Source organism: Oncorhynchus keta, chromosome 21 (assembly GCF_023373465.1).
Source record: "Oncorhynchus keta strain PuntledgeMale-10-30-2019 chromosome 21, Oket_V2, whole genome shotgun sequence".
Lineage (NCBI taxonomy): Eukaryota > Metazoa > Chordata > Actinopteri > Salmoniformes > Salmonidae > Oncorhynchus > Oncorhynchus keta.
The window spans coordinates 36,327,687-36,344,302 of NC_068441.1; the positions used below are offsets into that span (position 1 = coordinate 36,327,687).

A 16,616-nucleotide genomic window follows, 5' to 3' on the forward strand; every position below is an offset into this window, starting at 1 on the left:
CTACTCACTCACCGCCCTGTCTGATTTTATTAACCCTTCACATCCCTCACATAATACTCAGACAGCACCCAGGTCTCCCTCCAGACAGAGCTTCCTTATCTCCGTGGGACTTACGGTCTGTTACATAGGGGCCCTTGACTTACAAGATATCTCATTTGTATATACTTTTGTGCTTGTATCATAACTTGGCAAATGAACTTAAAGTTGAACTTGAAACGGGATCTTGAGCGTGGGCAAGCGATAAATATGCCTGTGATGACAGATACACCAGCAAGTGGCCATGGGTAACGTGTTCTATTTGAGGTATGATTTCTTAATAGGGCCTGACTATTCATCCCACCAGGGTAAGGGCATGTGTAAGCAGTCTCACAGCGTAAAAACAATACCTTTCATAACGCTTCAAAGTGCTGTACTGTATGTAGCACAGTGAACCTAAATTACACTGGGGTTAGATTCTGTCAAGTCATGAACATTCCTATAGGGGCATTTATAGAATGTGTCTTTGGGTTTCACATACTAACACACACACACACGCACACGCACACACGCACACACGCACACACGCACACACAACACACACACACACACACACACACACACACACACACACACACACACACACACACACACACACACACACACACACACACACACACACACACACACACACACACACACACACACACACACACACACACACACACACACACACACACACACACACATATTGATTTCATGATGCGGCTCAACAGTGGCGTCACACATTCCTCTGGTGCCCCACTGAGTCCATGTGGTGTGGTAGGTGGATGGAAGAGGAGCGGTCTATATATATAGCCTTTACACACCCAGCTGAGGGGAGGGGACCAGGAGGGGGAGAGGGAGCACCTGTCCCTCTCAGTCAACTGTGTCGAGGACATTATGCTGCAGGGACAGGGCCAGTCTCTCTATGTGTCTGTGCTTTACAGGTAAAAAAAAAAACTTTTGTAACCTGATGGCCACTGCTCTGGTGTGAACAGAGTCCCTCTGTCTCTGACATCACAATGTGGCCCAGGTTAAGATCTGTAGAACAGACATCATGACTAGAAGGAACAAATTATGTTTTTTAAGTCAAGAGGCAATTTTGGAATCGGTTGCATCAAGCTCACAGCTATACATTTTTACTCTACTGTAGCCTAAGCTGCAATTGCAAACATGTAAAGTTTGAATCTGGATCACTGCTATTTCAGCAACTCTATGAAACTCTCTTTCCTCTCTATCTATCCTATCCAAAAAATAAAGCAAAAACATACGAGAGGAGTGGGACAGCCCCACTCCTTAAAAAAAAAGAAGAAGAAGAAAATGAAATGTTGCCCTGCTACTGTACAGCTGTAGCTTATCAAAAGAGAAGACGCAGCACAGCATCAGTCTGTATTTCCTTCATGATACTGTTCTTATGCCTACTCTCTAGTGGATGTCTGTGAGCTAAAAAAAATGACCAGCCTTTATTAGGGATGCAAAAAATATCCTCTTGGAGATGGCCTTTGATGGGTAGACAACTTAGCTCTAGTACAATCTGACCCAGTATTTCACAGCCTATAATAACTGAGACCACTATAATTATCCATAACAGTATTCCAACTAGTACACCACAGTATAACAACACTACAACAGCACTTGTAAATCTTGCACTGCTGTTACATTACAAAAAACATATTTTTCTTTTCAGTACACACAATATTTGAAAAGTGCACATTCAGCCATGGCGAAAGGTGAACTGTATCTTAGATCATTCAAAAAGCCAGACCCCAAATAGCACAAGTCATTACAGTTACAGAACACCCCATCCCTTCCACCTACAGGCAGATGAAACTGAGCCTGGATCTGTGTCTCTGTAACTGTAAGTGACGGATGACTGAGATACTGCAGGCATCAGGTCAGTGGTTCCACCCCAGCCAAAGCATATGGCAGCTGCTTCTCATGTGGCTGATTAAGAAAACTGCACACCCCCTCACTACATGATTCTCAGTAATAGGGTGTAGTGGGCCGAAAAGTATCCCTGTTCATTCCTGTCCTCACCCTGCTTCAACATGGCTGGATTCATACACCAAGCAACAGGTCACTATCATCCCAGAGGACATGGACATAGTACAGTATATTGATGCATCATCAGGTTTCTCTGACACACAAATATTTCTCTGACACATATTGTACAGCAGTCCACACTCACACATGTCCACTGATGATGACATACAGAGATGATAGGGTGCAGGGCTTCTTCACGTCTGTTTTAACAACCTCTATATTTATCTCCTGACTGGGTCACTCAGAAATAGACATTTCGGTCTCCCCATTGCTTAAATGGGCATTTTGTGGTTGAATTCATTATATTTTTCAGACAAAACTCAAAATGAGTAGAACTATCATAGTTGGATAGCAGTTAGTTCCAATCTGGCATCAGGCCCACAACATTTCAATCCTTTGCTGCTAGATCAAATTGCACTGAAACTGGATTACACCAAACATCCAGGCCTTCATGCCTGTTATAAGTCATGAGAAGTGGAGCCAAGATGGCCACACTAGGCTCCAGATCCCAGTCTGATTGATTTATGAACTGTGCTCCTACAACAGAACGGTGACCAATTTGCAGTAGGGCCACGAAATAACCAGCTCATTCACCTCCATGATCGAGGTATGAATGCGGTGCTCACTACACATTCAGACATACATGTTCTGTGTATTCATGTCAGACAGGGAGGCTTCCTGTGAAAACCCTGCTTCCCAAGCTCAATTCATTCAACCACAACTAGTAGAATAAGATGCTCTGCATCATATGAGATGTGAGATGGGTACTGGGTCCATACGGATCCATACTCACCAGGTTACTATTGGTGTTGTTGCTGTCCTCCTCAGGCATGGGAAGAAACACAGCCAGGGCCACACAGTTGGCAAAGATGGTCAGCAGGATAATGATCTCGAAAGGTCTGAAGGCAAACACTTAGGAAAGGTTCAACTTACACTGTTTACACACATCCAGTGGATTACAGAGATGCAAGTACTCGCGGAAAAATGTTCATACTTGAGTAAAAGTAAAGATACCTTAATAGAAAATTACTCATGTAAAAGTGAGAGTCACCCAGTAAAATCTTACTTGAGCAAAATTCAAAAAGTATTTGGTTTTAGATGTACTTCAGTATTACAAATAAATGTAATTGCTAAAATTATTTCAAATTCCTTATATCAAGCAAAATCTTGTTTTTTAAATTTACGGATAGCCAGGGGCACACTCCAACACTCATACATAATTTACAAACAAAGCATTTGTGTTTAGTGAGTCCGCCAGATCAGATGCAGTAGGGATGACCAGAGATTTTATTTTTAAGTGTGTGAATTAGACCATTTTCCTATCCTGCTAAGCATGTTAATGAGTACTTTTGGGTGTCAGGGAAAATGTATGGACTAGAAAGTACATTATTTTCTTTAGGAATGTAGTGGCATAAAAGTAGAAGTCAAAACAATAAATAGTAAAGTAAAGTACAGATACCCCCAAAAACGACTTAAGCAGTACTTTCAAGTATTTTTACTTAACTAAGTACTTTACACCACTGGATGCAAGATGTATAGTATTAATATAATTTCAAAAGACAGTGAGATGCTCACAGAGTATCTAAACGGTGTGTGGGGTATGCTCATTTATTTTCAAACACACAGGAACACACTGATATTACCTAACCAAGCAGTATGGATGGATATGGATAGCTATTCCACTGTTCGAGGCCTTCAGGTAACACACATGCATCTCGATGAGATCTTACAACCTCACCCAACTATCAGATGACTGATCTAAATAGCCTTAAGGTGTACAGTATGGTTTAACAGGCCTCATGTTACAGTGAACTCGTGCTCTAGCTAGTTTTGTGTCAGTTGTTTGTCCAGGGCTACAACAACAATGTCTGCTGTTCAGGGGTATTGGAGGAGCTGAGAATCACTAGGTTACTGGATAACTATTAACAACGTAACCATTGCAATCTTGGCAATCAGAATCATAAAAATGTGAGTCATCAATAAAGTGAGTATGCTGTATGTTCATGTTAGTGCCACCCAACCCCTCAATAGGGACGTCCCCATATCTAAAACACTGGAAGACGTTTGAGGCCAACACAATGGGTCAGTTACAAGAAAATCTGACCTATTTACATTGCCACCTGTGGTAAAGATCAATCAATCAGTCAAATGTATTTCTAAAGCCCTTTTTACATCAGCAGATGTCACAATGTGCTGTACAGAAACCCAGCCTTAAACCCCAAACAGCAAGCAATGCAGATGTAGAAGCATGGTGGCTAGGAAAAACTCCCTAGAAAGGCAGGAACCTAGGATGAAACCTAGAGAGGAACCAGGCTCTGAGGGGTGGCCAGGCCTCTTCTGGCTGTACCGGGTGAAGATGGTGGAGAGTTCAAATATCTGTCTCCCTTCAGTACAGCACATTCGAATGGTCAATCTTGTGTAGTATTACACTCCTGGATGTGTAATAAATACAAAGCCATAATCAGGGTACTATCATGGATGATATTCCACAACTACATTATCATCACCATTCCATTCTTGTGGGCCGGCTAAGGAATATTGGTGTCTCTGAGGGATCTTTGGCCTGGTTTGCTAACTACCTCTCTCAAAGAGTGCAGTGTATATAGTCAGAAAATCTGCTGTCTCAGCCATTGCCTGTCACCAAGGTAGTACCCCAAGGCTCAATCCTTTGCCCCACACTCTTCTCAATTTACATCAACAACATAACTCAGGCAGTATGAAGCTCTCTCATCCATTTATATGCAGATGATACAGTCTTATACTCAGCTGGCCACTACCCGGATTTTGCGTTCAATGCTCTACAACAAAGCTTTCTTAGTGTCCAACAAGCTTTCTCTGCCCTTAACCTTGTTCTGAACACCTCCAAAACAAAGGCCATGTGGTTTGGTAAGAAGAATGCCCCTCTCCCCACAGGTGTGATCACTACCTCTGAGGGTTTAGAGCTTGAAGTAGTCATCGCATACAAGTACTTTGGAGTATGGCTAGATGGTACACTGCCCATCTCTCAACATATAACAAAGCTGCAGGCTAAAGTTAAATCTAGACTTGGTTTCCTCTATCGTAATTGCTCCTCTTTCACCCCAGCTGCCAAACTAACCCTGATTCAGATGACCATCCTACCCATGCTAGATTAATTTATATAATTAATAGATCGGAAGGAAAGGGTGTTCTCGAGCGGCCAGATGTTCTTTACCAGTTGGCCATCAGATTTGCCACCAATGCTTCTTATAGGACACATCACTGCACTCTATGCTCCTCTGTAAACTGGTCATCTCTGTATACCCGGCACAAGACCCACTGGTTGATGCTTACTTATAAAACCCTCTTAGGCCTCACTACCCCCTATCTGAGATATCTACTGCAGCCCTCATCCTCCACATACAACACCCATTCTGCCAGTCACATTCTGTTAAAGGTCCCCTAAGCACACACAGCCCTGGGTCACTCCTCTTTTCAGTTCGCTGCAGCTAGAGACTGGAACGAGCTGCAACAAACACTCAAACTGGACAGTTTTATCTCAATCTCTTCATTCAAAGACTCAATCATTGACACTCTTACTGACAGTTGTGGCTGCTTTGTGTGATGTATTGTTGTCTCTACCTTCTTGCCCTTTGTGTTGTTGTCTGTGTCCAATAATGTTTTACCATGTTTTGTGCTGCTACCACTTTGTGTTGGTACCATGTTGTTGTTAGGTTGTTTTGCTACCATGTTGTTGTCATGTTGTGTTACTACCATCCTGTGTTGTCATGTGTTGCTGCTTTGCTACGCTGTTGTCTTAAGTCTCTCTTTATGTAGTGTTGTGTTGTCTCTCTTGTTGTGATGTGTGTTTAGTCATATATTTATTTTGTATTTTAAAAAATGTTTTAAAAATCCCAGGCCCCCGTCCCTGCAGGAGGCCTTTTGCGTTTTGGTAGGACGTCATTGTAAATAAGAATTTCTTCTTAACTGACTTGCCTAGTTAAATAAAGGTTCAATGAATCAAATAAATACAAATCATGCTGTGCCCTCTCAGACTGCAGTACCCAGTCCCGCCACCAGTCTGTATCTGAGGCAGCGTTCTCACAGCTTAGCGTGTCTGTTTTTAGGCTGTGACGAGGGAGGACAGGTGTCCGTACAACCCCAGGAATATCATTACACTGCCGCTTTAACAAGCTCATATTTTACATGTCCAAAAATGTCCATCAGCGCCTTTATCCAGACCACCATGTGGAAAACACTACTGGGTTATCCAGACCCCCATGTGGAAAACACTACTGGGTTATCCAGACCCCCATGTGGAAAACACTACTGGGTTATCCAGACCCCCATGTGGAAAACACTACTGGGTTATCCAGACCCCCATGTGGAAAACACTACTGGGTTATCCAGACCCCCATGTGGAAAACACTACTGGGTTATCCAGACCCCCATGTGGAAAACACTACTGGGTTATCCAGACCCCCATGTGGAAAACACTACTGGGTTATCCAGACCACCATGTGGAAAACACTACTGGGTTATCCAGACCCCCATGTGGAAAACACTACTGGGTTATCCAGACCACCATGTGGAAAACACTACTGGGTTATCCAGACCCCCATGTGGAAAACACTACTGGGTTATCCAGACCACCATGTGGAAAACACTACTGGGTTATCCAGACCCCCATGTGGAAAACACTACTGGGTTATCTAGACCACCATGTGGAAAACACTACTGGGTTATCTAGACCACCATGTGGAAAACACTACTGGGTTATCTAGACCACCATGTGGAAAACACTACTGGGTTATCCAGACCCCATGTGGAAAACACTACTGGGTTATCCAGACCCCATGTGGAAAACACTACTGGGTTATCCAGACCACCATGTGGAAAACACTACTGGGTTATCCAGACCACCCTGTGGAAAACACTACTGGGTTATCCAGACCCCCATGTGGAAAACACTACTGGGTTATCCAGACCCCCATGTGGAAAACACTACTGGGTTATCCAGACCCCCATGTGGAAAACACTACTGGGTTATCCAGACCACCCTGTGGAAAACACTACTGGGTTATCCAGACCCCCATGTGGAAAACACTACTGGGTTATCCAGACCACCCTGTGGAAAACACTACTGGGTTATCCAAACACTACTGGGTTATCCAGACCCCCATGTGGAAAACACTACTGGGTTATCCAGACCCCATGTGGAAAACACTACTGGGTTATCCAGACCCCCATGTGGAAAACACTACTGGGTTATCCAGACCCCCATGTGGAAAACACTACTGGGTTATCCAGACCCCCATGTGGAAACACTACTGGGTTATCCAGACCCCCATGTGGAAAACACTACTGGGTTATCCAGACCCCCATGTGGAAAACACTACTGGGTTATCCAGACCCCCATGTGGAAAACACTACTGGGTTATCAGACCCCCATGTGGAAAACACTACTGGGTTATCCCCCCATGTGGAAAACACTACTGGGTTATCCAGACCCCCATGTGGAAAACACTACTGGGTTATCCAGACCCCCATGTGGAAAACACTACTGGGTTATCCAGACCCCATGTGGAAAACACTACTGGGTTATCCAGACCACCATGTGGAAAACACTACTGGGTTATCCAGACCCCATGTGGAAAACACTACTGGGTTACACTACTGGGTTATCCAGACCCCCATGTGGAAAACACACTGACCCCCATGTGGAAAACACTACTGGGTTATCCAGACCCCCATGTGGAAAACACTACTGGGTTATCCAGACCCCCATGTGGAAAACACTACTGGGTTATCCAGACCCCCATGTGGAAAACACTACTGGGTTATCCAGACCCCCATGTGGAAAACACTACTGGGTTATCCAGACCCCATGTGGAAAACACTACTGGGTTATCCAGACCACCATGTGGAAAACACTACTGGGTTATCCAGACCCCCATGTGGAAAACACTACTGGGTTATCCAGACCACCATGTGGAAAACACTACTGGGTTATCCAGACCCCCATGTGGAAAACACTACTGGGTTATCCAGACCCCCATGTGGAAAACACTACTGGGTTATCCAGACCCCCATGTGGAAAACACTACTGGGTTATCCAGACCCCCATGTGGAAAACACTACTGGGTTATCCAGACCCCCATGTGGAAAACACTACTGGGTTATCCAGACCCCCATGTGGAAAACACTACTGGGTTATCCAGACCCCCATGTGGAAAACACAGACCCCCATGTGGAAAACACTACTGGGTTATCCAGACCCCATGTGGAAAACACTACTGGGTTATCCAGACCCCATGTGGAAAACACTACTGGGTTATCCAGACCCCCATGTGGAAAACACTACTGGGTTATCCAGACCCCCATGTGGAAAACACTACTGGGTTATCCAGACCCCATGTGGAAAACACTACTGGGTTATCCAGACCCCCATGTGGAAAACACTACTGGGTTAAGACCCCCATGTGGAAAACACTACTGGGTTATCCAGACCCCCATGTGGAAAACACTACTGGGTTATCCAGACCCCCATGTGGAAAACACTACTGGGTTATCCAGACCCCCATGTGGAAAACACTACTGGGTTATCCAGACCACCCTGTGGAAAACACTACTGGGTTATCCAGACCCCCATGTGGAAAACACTACTGGGTTATCCAGACCACCCTGTGGAAAACACTACTGGGTTATCCAGACCACCCTGTGGAAAACACTACTGGGTTATCCAGACCCCCATGTGGAAAACACTACTGGGTTATCCAGACCCCCATGTGGAAAACACTACTGGGTTATCCAGACCACCCTGTGGAAAACACTACTGGGTTATCCAGACCCCCATGTGGAAAACACTACTGGGTTATCCAGACCACCCTGTGGAAAACACTACTGGGTTATCCAGACCACCCTGTGGAAAACACTACTGGGTTATCCAGACCCCCATGTGGAAAACACTACTGGGTTATCCAGACCACCCTGTGAAAACACTGGAAAACACTACTGGGTTATCCAGACCCCCATGTGGAAAACACTACTGGGTTGGAAAACACTACTGGGTTATCCAGACCATCATGTGGAAAACACTACTGGGTTATCCAGACCCCCATGTGGAAAACACTACTGGGTTATCCAGACCACCCTGTGGAAAACACTACTGGGTTATCCAGACCCACCTGGGTTATCAGACCCCCATGGAAAACACTACTGGGTTATCCAGACCCCATGTGGAAAACACTACTGGGTTATCCAGGAAAACACTACTGGGTTATGGAAAACACAGTTATCCCCCCATGTGGAAAACACTACTGGGTTATCCAGACCACCCTGTGGAAAACACTACTGGGTTATCCAGACCACCCTGTGGAAAACACTACTGGGTTGAATTGGCCATCAATACAAGACCAAACTAAAGGTGCATTATCAGTGTCATCAACCGTCATTTGCTATCCTGCAGGTCCAAAGACAGGCTTCACTATCTGGCCATGTAAGAAACAATAGAAGTGCAGTGCTTTCAAACCATGAATGCCTAAGAGCATGACCCTGCTTCATGGTTAAAACCTTTTGATACCTAGTCTGTTTGTGCTGTGTTGACAAGACAGCACAAACAGATCTGGGACCAGGCTACATCATATCTACATGACTCTGAGCATGGCTATCAAGTGACAACCCGTCCAATTTTCCCACACACTCCTGTCCCCTGACCCCTGACCCCTGGCCCCTGGCCCCTGACCACTAAAGGATACTTCCATTCCACGATGTTAATGGCAGCCTTGCGGAAAGGGTTCTTCAGCGTGAGGAAGAAGAGAGAGCGAGCGGGCCGAGGGTTTCCTCCAGTGGCCAGGAGCTTCTTTAGCTTCTCCTTCTGCTTTCTCTTCAGAGTTTCCTCGTCCATAATGTAGGACTGCAGGTTCGGTTCACCACCACTGTCCCCCATCTTGACTCTACCTGGAAAGTTTAAATGAAGTGAAGTCGGTCGCTAAAATGGCCTCCTCAGCCAGCCACCTACTGTACTCCCAAACGGATCTGGTCCTCCAGATATTGGCCCAAGGTGGCCCAAGTGAAGATGGTTGCCTTCGGTGCTGTATTCCACCAGGTCAGCTCGCTCAGCTAATCTAGGTCTGCTCTGACAAGGTAATCCTACTCGTTCTCTTCATAACCTGCTGGGTCTGCTCTCCTCTCTCCTCTCTGCTGTCTATATCTCCCTGTCCTCTTTCTTGGTCATACACTCTATGACTGTCAGTGTCTGACTGTCTCTCTCCTGTTCCCCTCTCTCTCCGCCCCCCCCTCTCTCTCCCTTTCTGATACGACAGGACTGTGCCTCTCTGTGAGAGTATTGGTTGGAGGAACAGTTGGTCAGCGGAATAATAAATATAGACAATCATTGTCATTCTGCTGTGGAGGGGTGACATGGGGGACATGGGCAAAGATATATGAGAGGGCGAGTGGGCATGGCTGGATGTATGGTGAATGTGTGTGTGTGTGTGTGTGTGTGTGTGTGTGTGTGTGTGTGTGTGTGTGTGTGTGTGTGTGTGTGTGTGTGTGTGTGTGTGTGTGTGTGTGTGTGTGTGTGTGTGTGTGTGTGTGTGTGTGTGTGTGTACATTTACCAAGACTGAAACGTATGGCAGGGTAAGACACGTACTATGTCGTTCTCGGCCCTACAGTAATATTGTGTCATTGGCTAAAAGAGTTGGAGGAGTGTCCTGTCATTGGTCGTAGCAGACATTGGCTTTGCTGTATGACTTTCAATGACTTTTTAGCTGCCTTGACAGACTTGACTTCTACCACTGGAGTTGAGTATTCTCCTCATTGGCTGACTGAACCCTCCATGACCTCTGATGTATGTTTGGGAATCAAGCGCAGTGCTAGTTCATACATGATGAACGGAGGAAATAAATTATCCCATTCCCATGAATGTGTTTCTTCTGAGTCTGCCTTTGATGTATCCATGACAGTGAAGGATGACGTGAACTGTGGTTTCTGTTGCTGGACAGTTGGGACATCAACTGTGTTGTGCTTTCCTATTTTATGAAGAGAGCGGTTAAGGCCTAGCTAGTGGTGAGAGAGAGGTTAAGGCCTTGCTAGTGGTGAGAGAGAGGTTAAGGTCTAGCTAGTGGTGAGAGAGTGGTTAAGGCCTAGCTAGTGGTGAGAGAGTGGTTAAGGCCTAGCTAGTGGTGAGAGAGTGGTTAAGGCCTAGCTAGTGGTGAGAGAGAGGTTAAGGCCTTGCTAGTGGTGAGAGAGAGGTTAAGGTCTAGCTAGTGGTGAGAGAGTGGTTAAGGTCTAGCTAGTGGTGAGAGAGTGGTTAAGGCCTAGCTAGTGGTGAGAGAGTGGTTAAGGCCTAGCTAGTGGTGAGAGAGTGGTTAAGGCCTAGCTAGTGGTGAGAGAGTGGTTAAGGCCTAGCTAGTGGTGAGAGAGTGGTTAAGGCCTAGCTAGTGGTGAGAGAGTGGTTAAGGCCTAGCTAGTGGTGAGAGAGTGGTTAAGGCCTAGCTAGTGGTGAGAGAGTGGTTAAGGCCTAGCTAGTGGTGAGAGAGTGGTTAAGGCCTAGCTAGTGGTGAGAGAGAGGTTAAGGTCTAGCTAGTGGTGAGAGAGTGGTTAAGGCCTAGCTAGTGGTGAGAGAGTGGTTAAGGCCTAGCTAGTGGTGAGAGAGTGGTTCAGGCCTAGCTAGTGGTGAGAGAGAGGTTAAGGCCTAGCTAGTGGTGAGAGAGAGGTTAGGTCTAGCTAGTGGTGAGAGAGTGGTTAGGTCTAGCTAGTGGTGAGAGAGTGGTTAAGGCCTAGCTAGTGGTGAGAGAGTGGTTAAGGCCTAGCTAGTGGTGAGAGAGTGGTTAAGGCCTAGCTATTGGTGAGAGAGTGGTTAAGGCCTAGCTAGTGGTGAGAGAGTGGGTAAGGCCTAGCTAGTGGTGAGAGAGTGGTTAGGCCTAGCTAGTGGTGAGAGTGGTTAAGGCCTAGCTAGTGGTGAGAGAGTGGTTAAGGCCTAGCTAGTGGTGAGAGAGTGGTTAAGGCCTAGCTAGTGGTGAGAGTGGTTAAGGCCTAGCTAGTGGTGAGAGAGTGGTTAAGGTCTAGCTAGTGGTGAGAGAGTGGGTAAGGCCTAGCTAGTGGTGAGAGAGAGGTTAAGGCCTTGCTAGTGGTGAGAGAGAGGTTAAGGTCTAGCTAGTGGTGAGAGAGTGGTTAAGGCCTAGCTAGTGGTGAGAGAGTGGTTAAGGCCTAGCTAGTGGTGAGAGAGTGGGTAAGGTCTAGCTAGTGGTGAGAGAGAGGTTAAGGCCTAACTAGTGGTGAAAGAGAGGTTAAGGCCTAGCTAGTGGTGAAAGAGAGGTTAAGGTCTAGTTAGTGGTGAGAGAGAGGTTAAGGCCTTGCTAGTGGTGAGAGAGAGGTTAAGGTCAGCTAGTGGTGAGAGAGTGGTTAAGGCCTAGCTAGTGGTGAGAGAGTGTGTAAGGCCTAGCTAGTGGTGAGAGAGCGGTTACGGTCTAGCTAGTGGTGAGAGAGTGGTTAAGGTCTATCTAGTGGTGAGAGAGTGGTTAAGGTCTAGCTAGTGGTGAGAGAGTGGCTAAGGCCTAGCTATTGGTGAGAGTGGGTAAGGCCTAGCTAGTGGTGAGAGAGTGGGTAAGGCCTAGCTAGTAGTGAGAGAGTGGTTAAGGTCTAGCTAGTGGTGAGAGAGTGGTTAAGGCCTAGCTAGTGGTGAGAGAGTTAAGGCCTAGCTAGTGGTGAGAGAGCGGTTACGGTCTAGCTAGTGGTGAGAGAGTGGTTAAGGTCTATCTAGTGGTGAGAGAGTGGTTAAGGTCTAGCTAGTGGTGAGAGTGGCTAAGGCCTAGCTATTGGTGAGGTGGGTAAGGCCTAGCTAGTGGTGAGAGAGTGGGTAAGGCCTAGCTAGTAGTGAGAGAGTGGTTAAGGTCTAGCTAGTGGTGAGAGAGTGGTTAAGGCCTAGCTAGTGGTGAGAGAGTGGTTAAGGTCTAGCTAGTGGTGAGAGAGTGGTTAAGGTCTAGCTAGTGGTGAGAGAGTGGTTAAGGCCTAGCTAGTGGTGAGAGAGTGGGTAAGGCCTAGCTAGTGGTGAGAGAGTGGGTAAGGCCTAGCTAGTGGTGAGAGAGTGGGTAAGGCCTAGCTAGTGGTGAGAGAGTGGTTAAGGTCTAGCTAGTGGTGAGAGAGTGGTTAAGGCCTAGCAAGTGGTGAGAGAGTGGTTAAGGTCTAGCTAGTGGTGAGAGAGTGTGTAATGCCTAGCTAGTGGTGAGAGAGCGGTTAAGGTCTAGCTAGTGGTGAGAGAGTGGTTAAGGTCTAGCTAGTGGTGAGAGAGTGGTTAAGGTCTAGCTAGTGGTGAGAGAGTGGTTAAGGCCTAGCTAGTGGTGAGAGAGTGGTTAAGGCCTAGCTAGTGGTGAGAGAGTGGTTAAGGCCTAGCTATTGGTGAGAGAGTGGTTAAGGCCTAGCTAGTGGTGAGAGAGTGGTTAAGGCCTAGCTAGTGGTGAGAGAGTGGTTAAGGTCTAGCGAGTGGTGAGAGAGTGGTTCAGGCCTAGCTAGTGGTGAGAGAGAGGTTAAGGCCTAGCTAGTGGTGAGAGAGAGGTTAAGGTCTAGCTAGTGGTGAGAGAGTGGTTAAGGCCTAGCAAGTGGTGAGAGAGTGGTTAAGGTCTAGCTAGTGGTGAGAGAGTGTGTAAGGCCTAGCTAGTGGTGAGAGAGCGGTTAAGGTCTAGCTAGTGGTGAGAGAGTGGTTAAGGTCTATCTAGTGGTGAGAGAGTGGTTAAGGTCTAGCTAGTGGTGAGAGAGTGGCTAAGGCCTAGCTATTGGTGAGAGTGGGTAAGGCCTAGCTAGTGGTGAGAGAGTGGGTAAGGCCTAGCTAGTAGTGAGAGAGTGGTTAAGGTCTAGCTAGTGGTGAGAGAGTGGTTAAGGCCTAGCTAGTGGTGAGAGAGCGGTTAAGGTCTAGCTAGTGGTGAGAGAGTGGTTAAGGTCTAGCTAGTGGTGAGAGAGTGGTTAAGGCCTAGCTAGTGGTGAGAGAGTGGGTAAGGCCTAGCTAGTGGTGAGAGAGTGGGTAAGGCCTAGCTAGTGGTGAGAGAGTGGTTAAGGTCTAGCTAGTGGTGAGAGAGTGGTTAAGGCCTAGCAAGTGGTGAGAGAGTGGTTAGGTCTAGCTAGTGGTGAGAGAGTGTGTAATGCCTAGCTAGTGGTGAGAGAGCGGTTAAGGTCTAGCTAGTGGTGAGAGAGTGGTTAAGGTCTAGCTAGTGGTGAGAGAGTGGTTAAGGTCTAGCTAGTGGTGAGAGAGTGGTTAAGGCCTAGCTAGTGGTGAGAGAGTGGTTAAGGCCTAGCTAGTGGTGAGAGAGTGGTTAAGGCCTAGCTATTGGTGAGAGAGTGGTTAAGGCCTAGCTAGTGGTGAGAGAGTGGTTAAGGCCTAGCTAGTGGTGAGAGAGTGGTTCAGGCCTAGCTAGTGGTGAGAGAGTGGTTAAGGCCTAGCTAGTGGTGAGAGAGTGGTTAAGGCCTAGCTAGTGGTGAGAGAGTGGTTAAGGTCTAGCTAGTGGTGAGAGAGTGGTTAAGGCCTAGCTAGCGGTGAGAGAGTGGTTAAGGCCTAGCTAGTGGTGAGAGAGTGGTTCAGGCCTAGCTAGTGGTGAGAGAGAGGTTAAGGCCTAGCTAGTGGTGAGAGAGTGGTTAAGGCCTAGCTAGTGGTGAGAGAGAGGTTAAGGCCTAGCTAGTGGTGAGAGAGAGGTTAAGGTCTAGCTAGTGGTGAGAGAGTGTGTAAGGCCTAGCTAGTGGTGAGAGAGAGGTTAAGGTCTAGCTAGTGGTGAGAGAGTGGTTAAGGCCTAGCTAGTGGTGAGAGAGTGGTTAAGGCCTAGCTAGTGGTGAGAGAGTGGCTAAGGCCTAGCTAGTGGTGAGAGTGGGTAAGGCCTAGCTAGTGGTGAGAGAGTGGGTAAGGCCTAGCTAGTAGTGAGAGAGTGGTTAAGGTCTAGCTAGTGGTGAGAGAGTGGTTAAGGCCTAGCTAGTGGTGAAAGAGAGGTTAAGGTCTAGTTAGTGGTGAGAGAGAGGTTAAGGTCTAGCTAGTGGTGAGAGAGTGGTTAAGGTCTAGCTAGTGGTGAGAGAGTGGTTAAGGTCTAGCTAGTGGTGAGAGAGTGGGTAAGGCCTAGCTAGTGGTGAGAGAGAGGTTAAGGCCTTGGTAGTGGTGAGAGAGAGGTTAAGGTCTAGCTAGTGGTGAGAGAGTGGTTAAGGCCTAGCTAGTGGTGAGAGAGTGGGTAAGGTCTAGCTAGTGGTGAGAGAGAGGTTAAGGCCTAACTAGTGGTGAAAGAGAGGTTAAGGCCTAGTTAGTGGTGAAAGAGAGGTTAAGGTCTAGTTAGTGGTGAGAGAGTGGTTAAGGCCTAGCTAGTGGTGAGAGTGGTTAAGGCCTAGCTAGTGGTGAGAGTGGTTAAGGCCTAGCTAGTGGTGAGAGAGTGGTTAAGGCCTAGCTAGTGGTGAGAGAGTGGTTAAGGCCTAGCTAGTGGTGAGAGAGTGGTTAAGGCCTAGCTAGTGGTGAGAGAGTGGTTAAGGCCTAGCTAGCGGTGAGAGAGTGGTTAAGGCCTAGCTAGTGGTGAGAGAGTGGTTCAGGCCTAGCTAGTGGTGAGAGAGGTTAAGGCCTAGCTAGTGGTGAGAGAGAGGTTAAGGTCTAGCTAGTGGTGAGAGAGTGGTTAAGGCCTAGCAAGTGGTGAGAGAGTGGTTAAGGTCTAGCTAGTGGTGAGAGAGTGTGTAATGCCTAGCTAGTGGTGAGAGAGCGGTTAAGGTCTAGCTAGTGGTGAGAGAGTGGTTAAGGTCTAGCTAGTGGTGAGAGAGTGGTTAAGGTCTAGCTAGTGGTGAGAGAGTGGTTAAGGCCTAGCTAGTGGTGAGAGAGTGGTTAAGGCCTAGCTAGTGGTGAGAGAGTGGTTAAGGCCTAGCTATTGGTGAGAGAGTGGTTAAGGCCTAGCTAGTGGTGAGAGAGTGGTTAAGGCCTAGCTAGTGGTGAGAGAGTGGTTAAGGCCTAGCTAGTGGTGAGAGAGTGGTTAAGGCCTAGCTAGTGGTGAGAGAGTGGTTAAGGCCTAGCTAGTGGTGAGAGAGTGGTTAAGGCCTAGCTAGTGGTGAGAGAGTGGTTAAGGCCTAGCTAGTGGTGAGAGAGTGGTTAAGGTCTAGCTAGTGGTGAGAGAGTGGTTAAGGCCTAGCTAGTGGTGAGAGAGTGGTTAAGGCCTAGCTAGTGGTGAGAGAGTGGTTAAGGCCTAGCTAGTGGTGAGAGAGAGGTTAAGGCCTAGCTAGTGGTGAGAGAGAGGTTAAGGTCTAGCTAGTGGTGAGAGAGTGGTTAAGGCCTAGCAAGTGGTGAGAGAGTGGTTAAGGTCTAGCTAGTGGTGAGAGAGTGTGTAAGGCCTAGCTAGTGGTGAGAGAGCGGTTAAGGTCTAGCTAGTGGTGAGAGAGTGGTTAAGGTCTAGCTAGTGGTGAGAGAGTGGTTAAGGCCTAGCTAGTGGTGAGAGAGTGGCTAAGGCCTAGCTAGTGGTGAGAGTGGGTAAGGCCTAGCTAGTGGTGAGAGAGTGGGTAAGGCCTAGCTAGTAGTGAGAGAGTGGTTAAGGTCTAGCTAGTGGTGAGAGAGTGGTTAAGGCCTAGCTAGTGGTGAAAGAGAGGTTAAGGT

General features: G+C 47.1%; 1 protein-coding gene across 1 annotated transcript in view; it reads right to left on the minus strand.

Moving 5' to 3' along the window:
- The window catches only part of LOC118399696 (dihydropyridine-sensitive L-type skeletal muscle calcium channel subunit alpha-1-like), a 44,997-nt gene extending 34,735 nt beyond the window's left edge, over positions 1-10,262 (minus strand). Inside the window, exons 1-2 of the mRNA XM_052473790.1 lie at positions 9,777-10,262; positions 2,855-2,960 (exon numbers count right to left, since the gene is read on the minus strand). Coding sequence (XP_052329750.1) covers positions 2,855-2,960; positions 9,777-9,967 — 297 coding nt within the window. The 5' untranslated portion in view covers positions 9,968-10,262. The remainder of the gene's footprint in view (positions 1-2,854; positions 2,961-9,776) is intronic.
- Between the last annotated feature and the right edge of the window lie 6,354 nt (positions 10,263-16,616).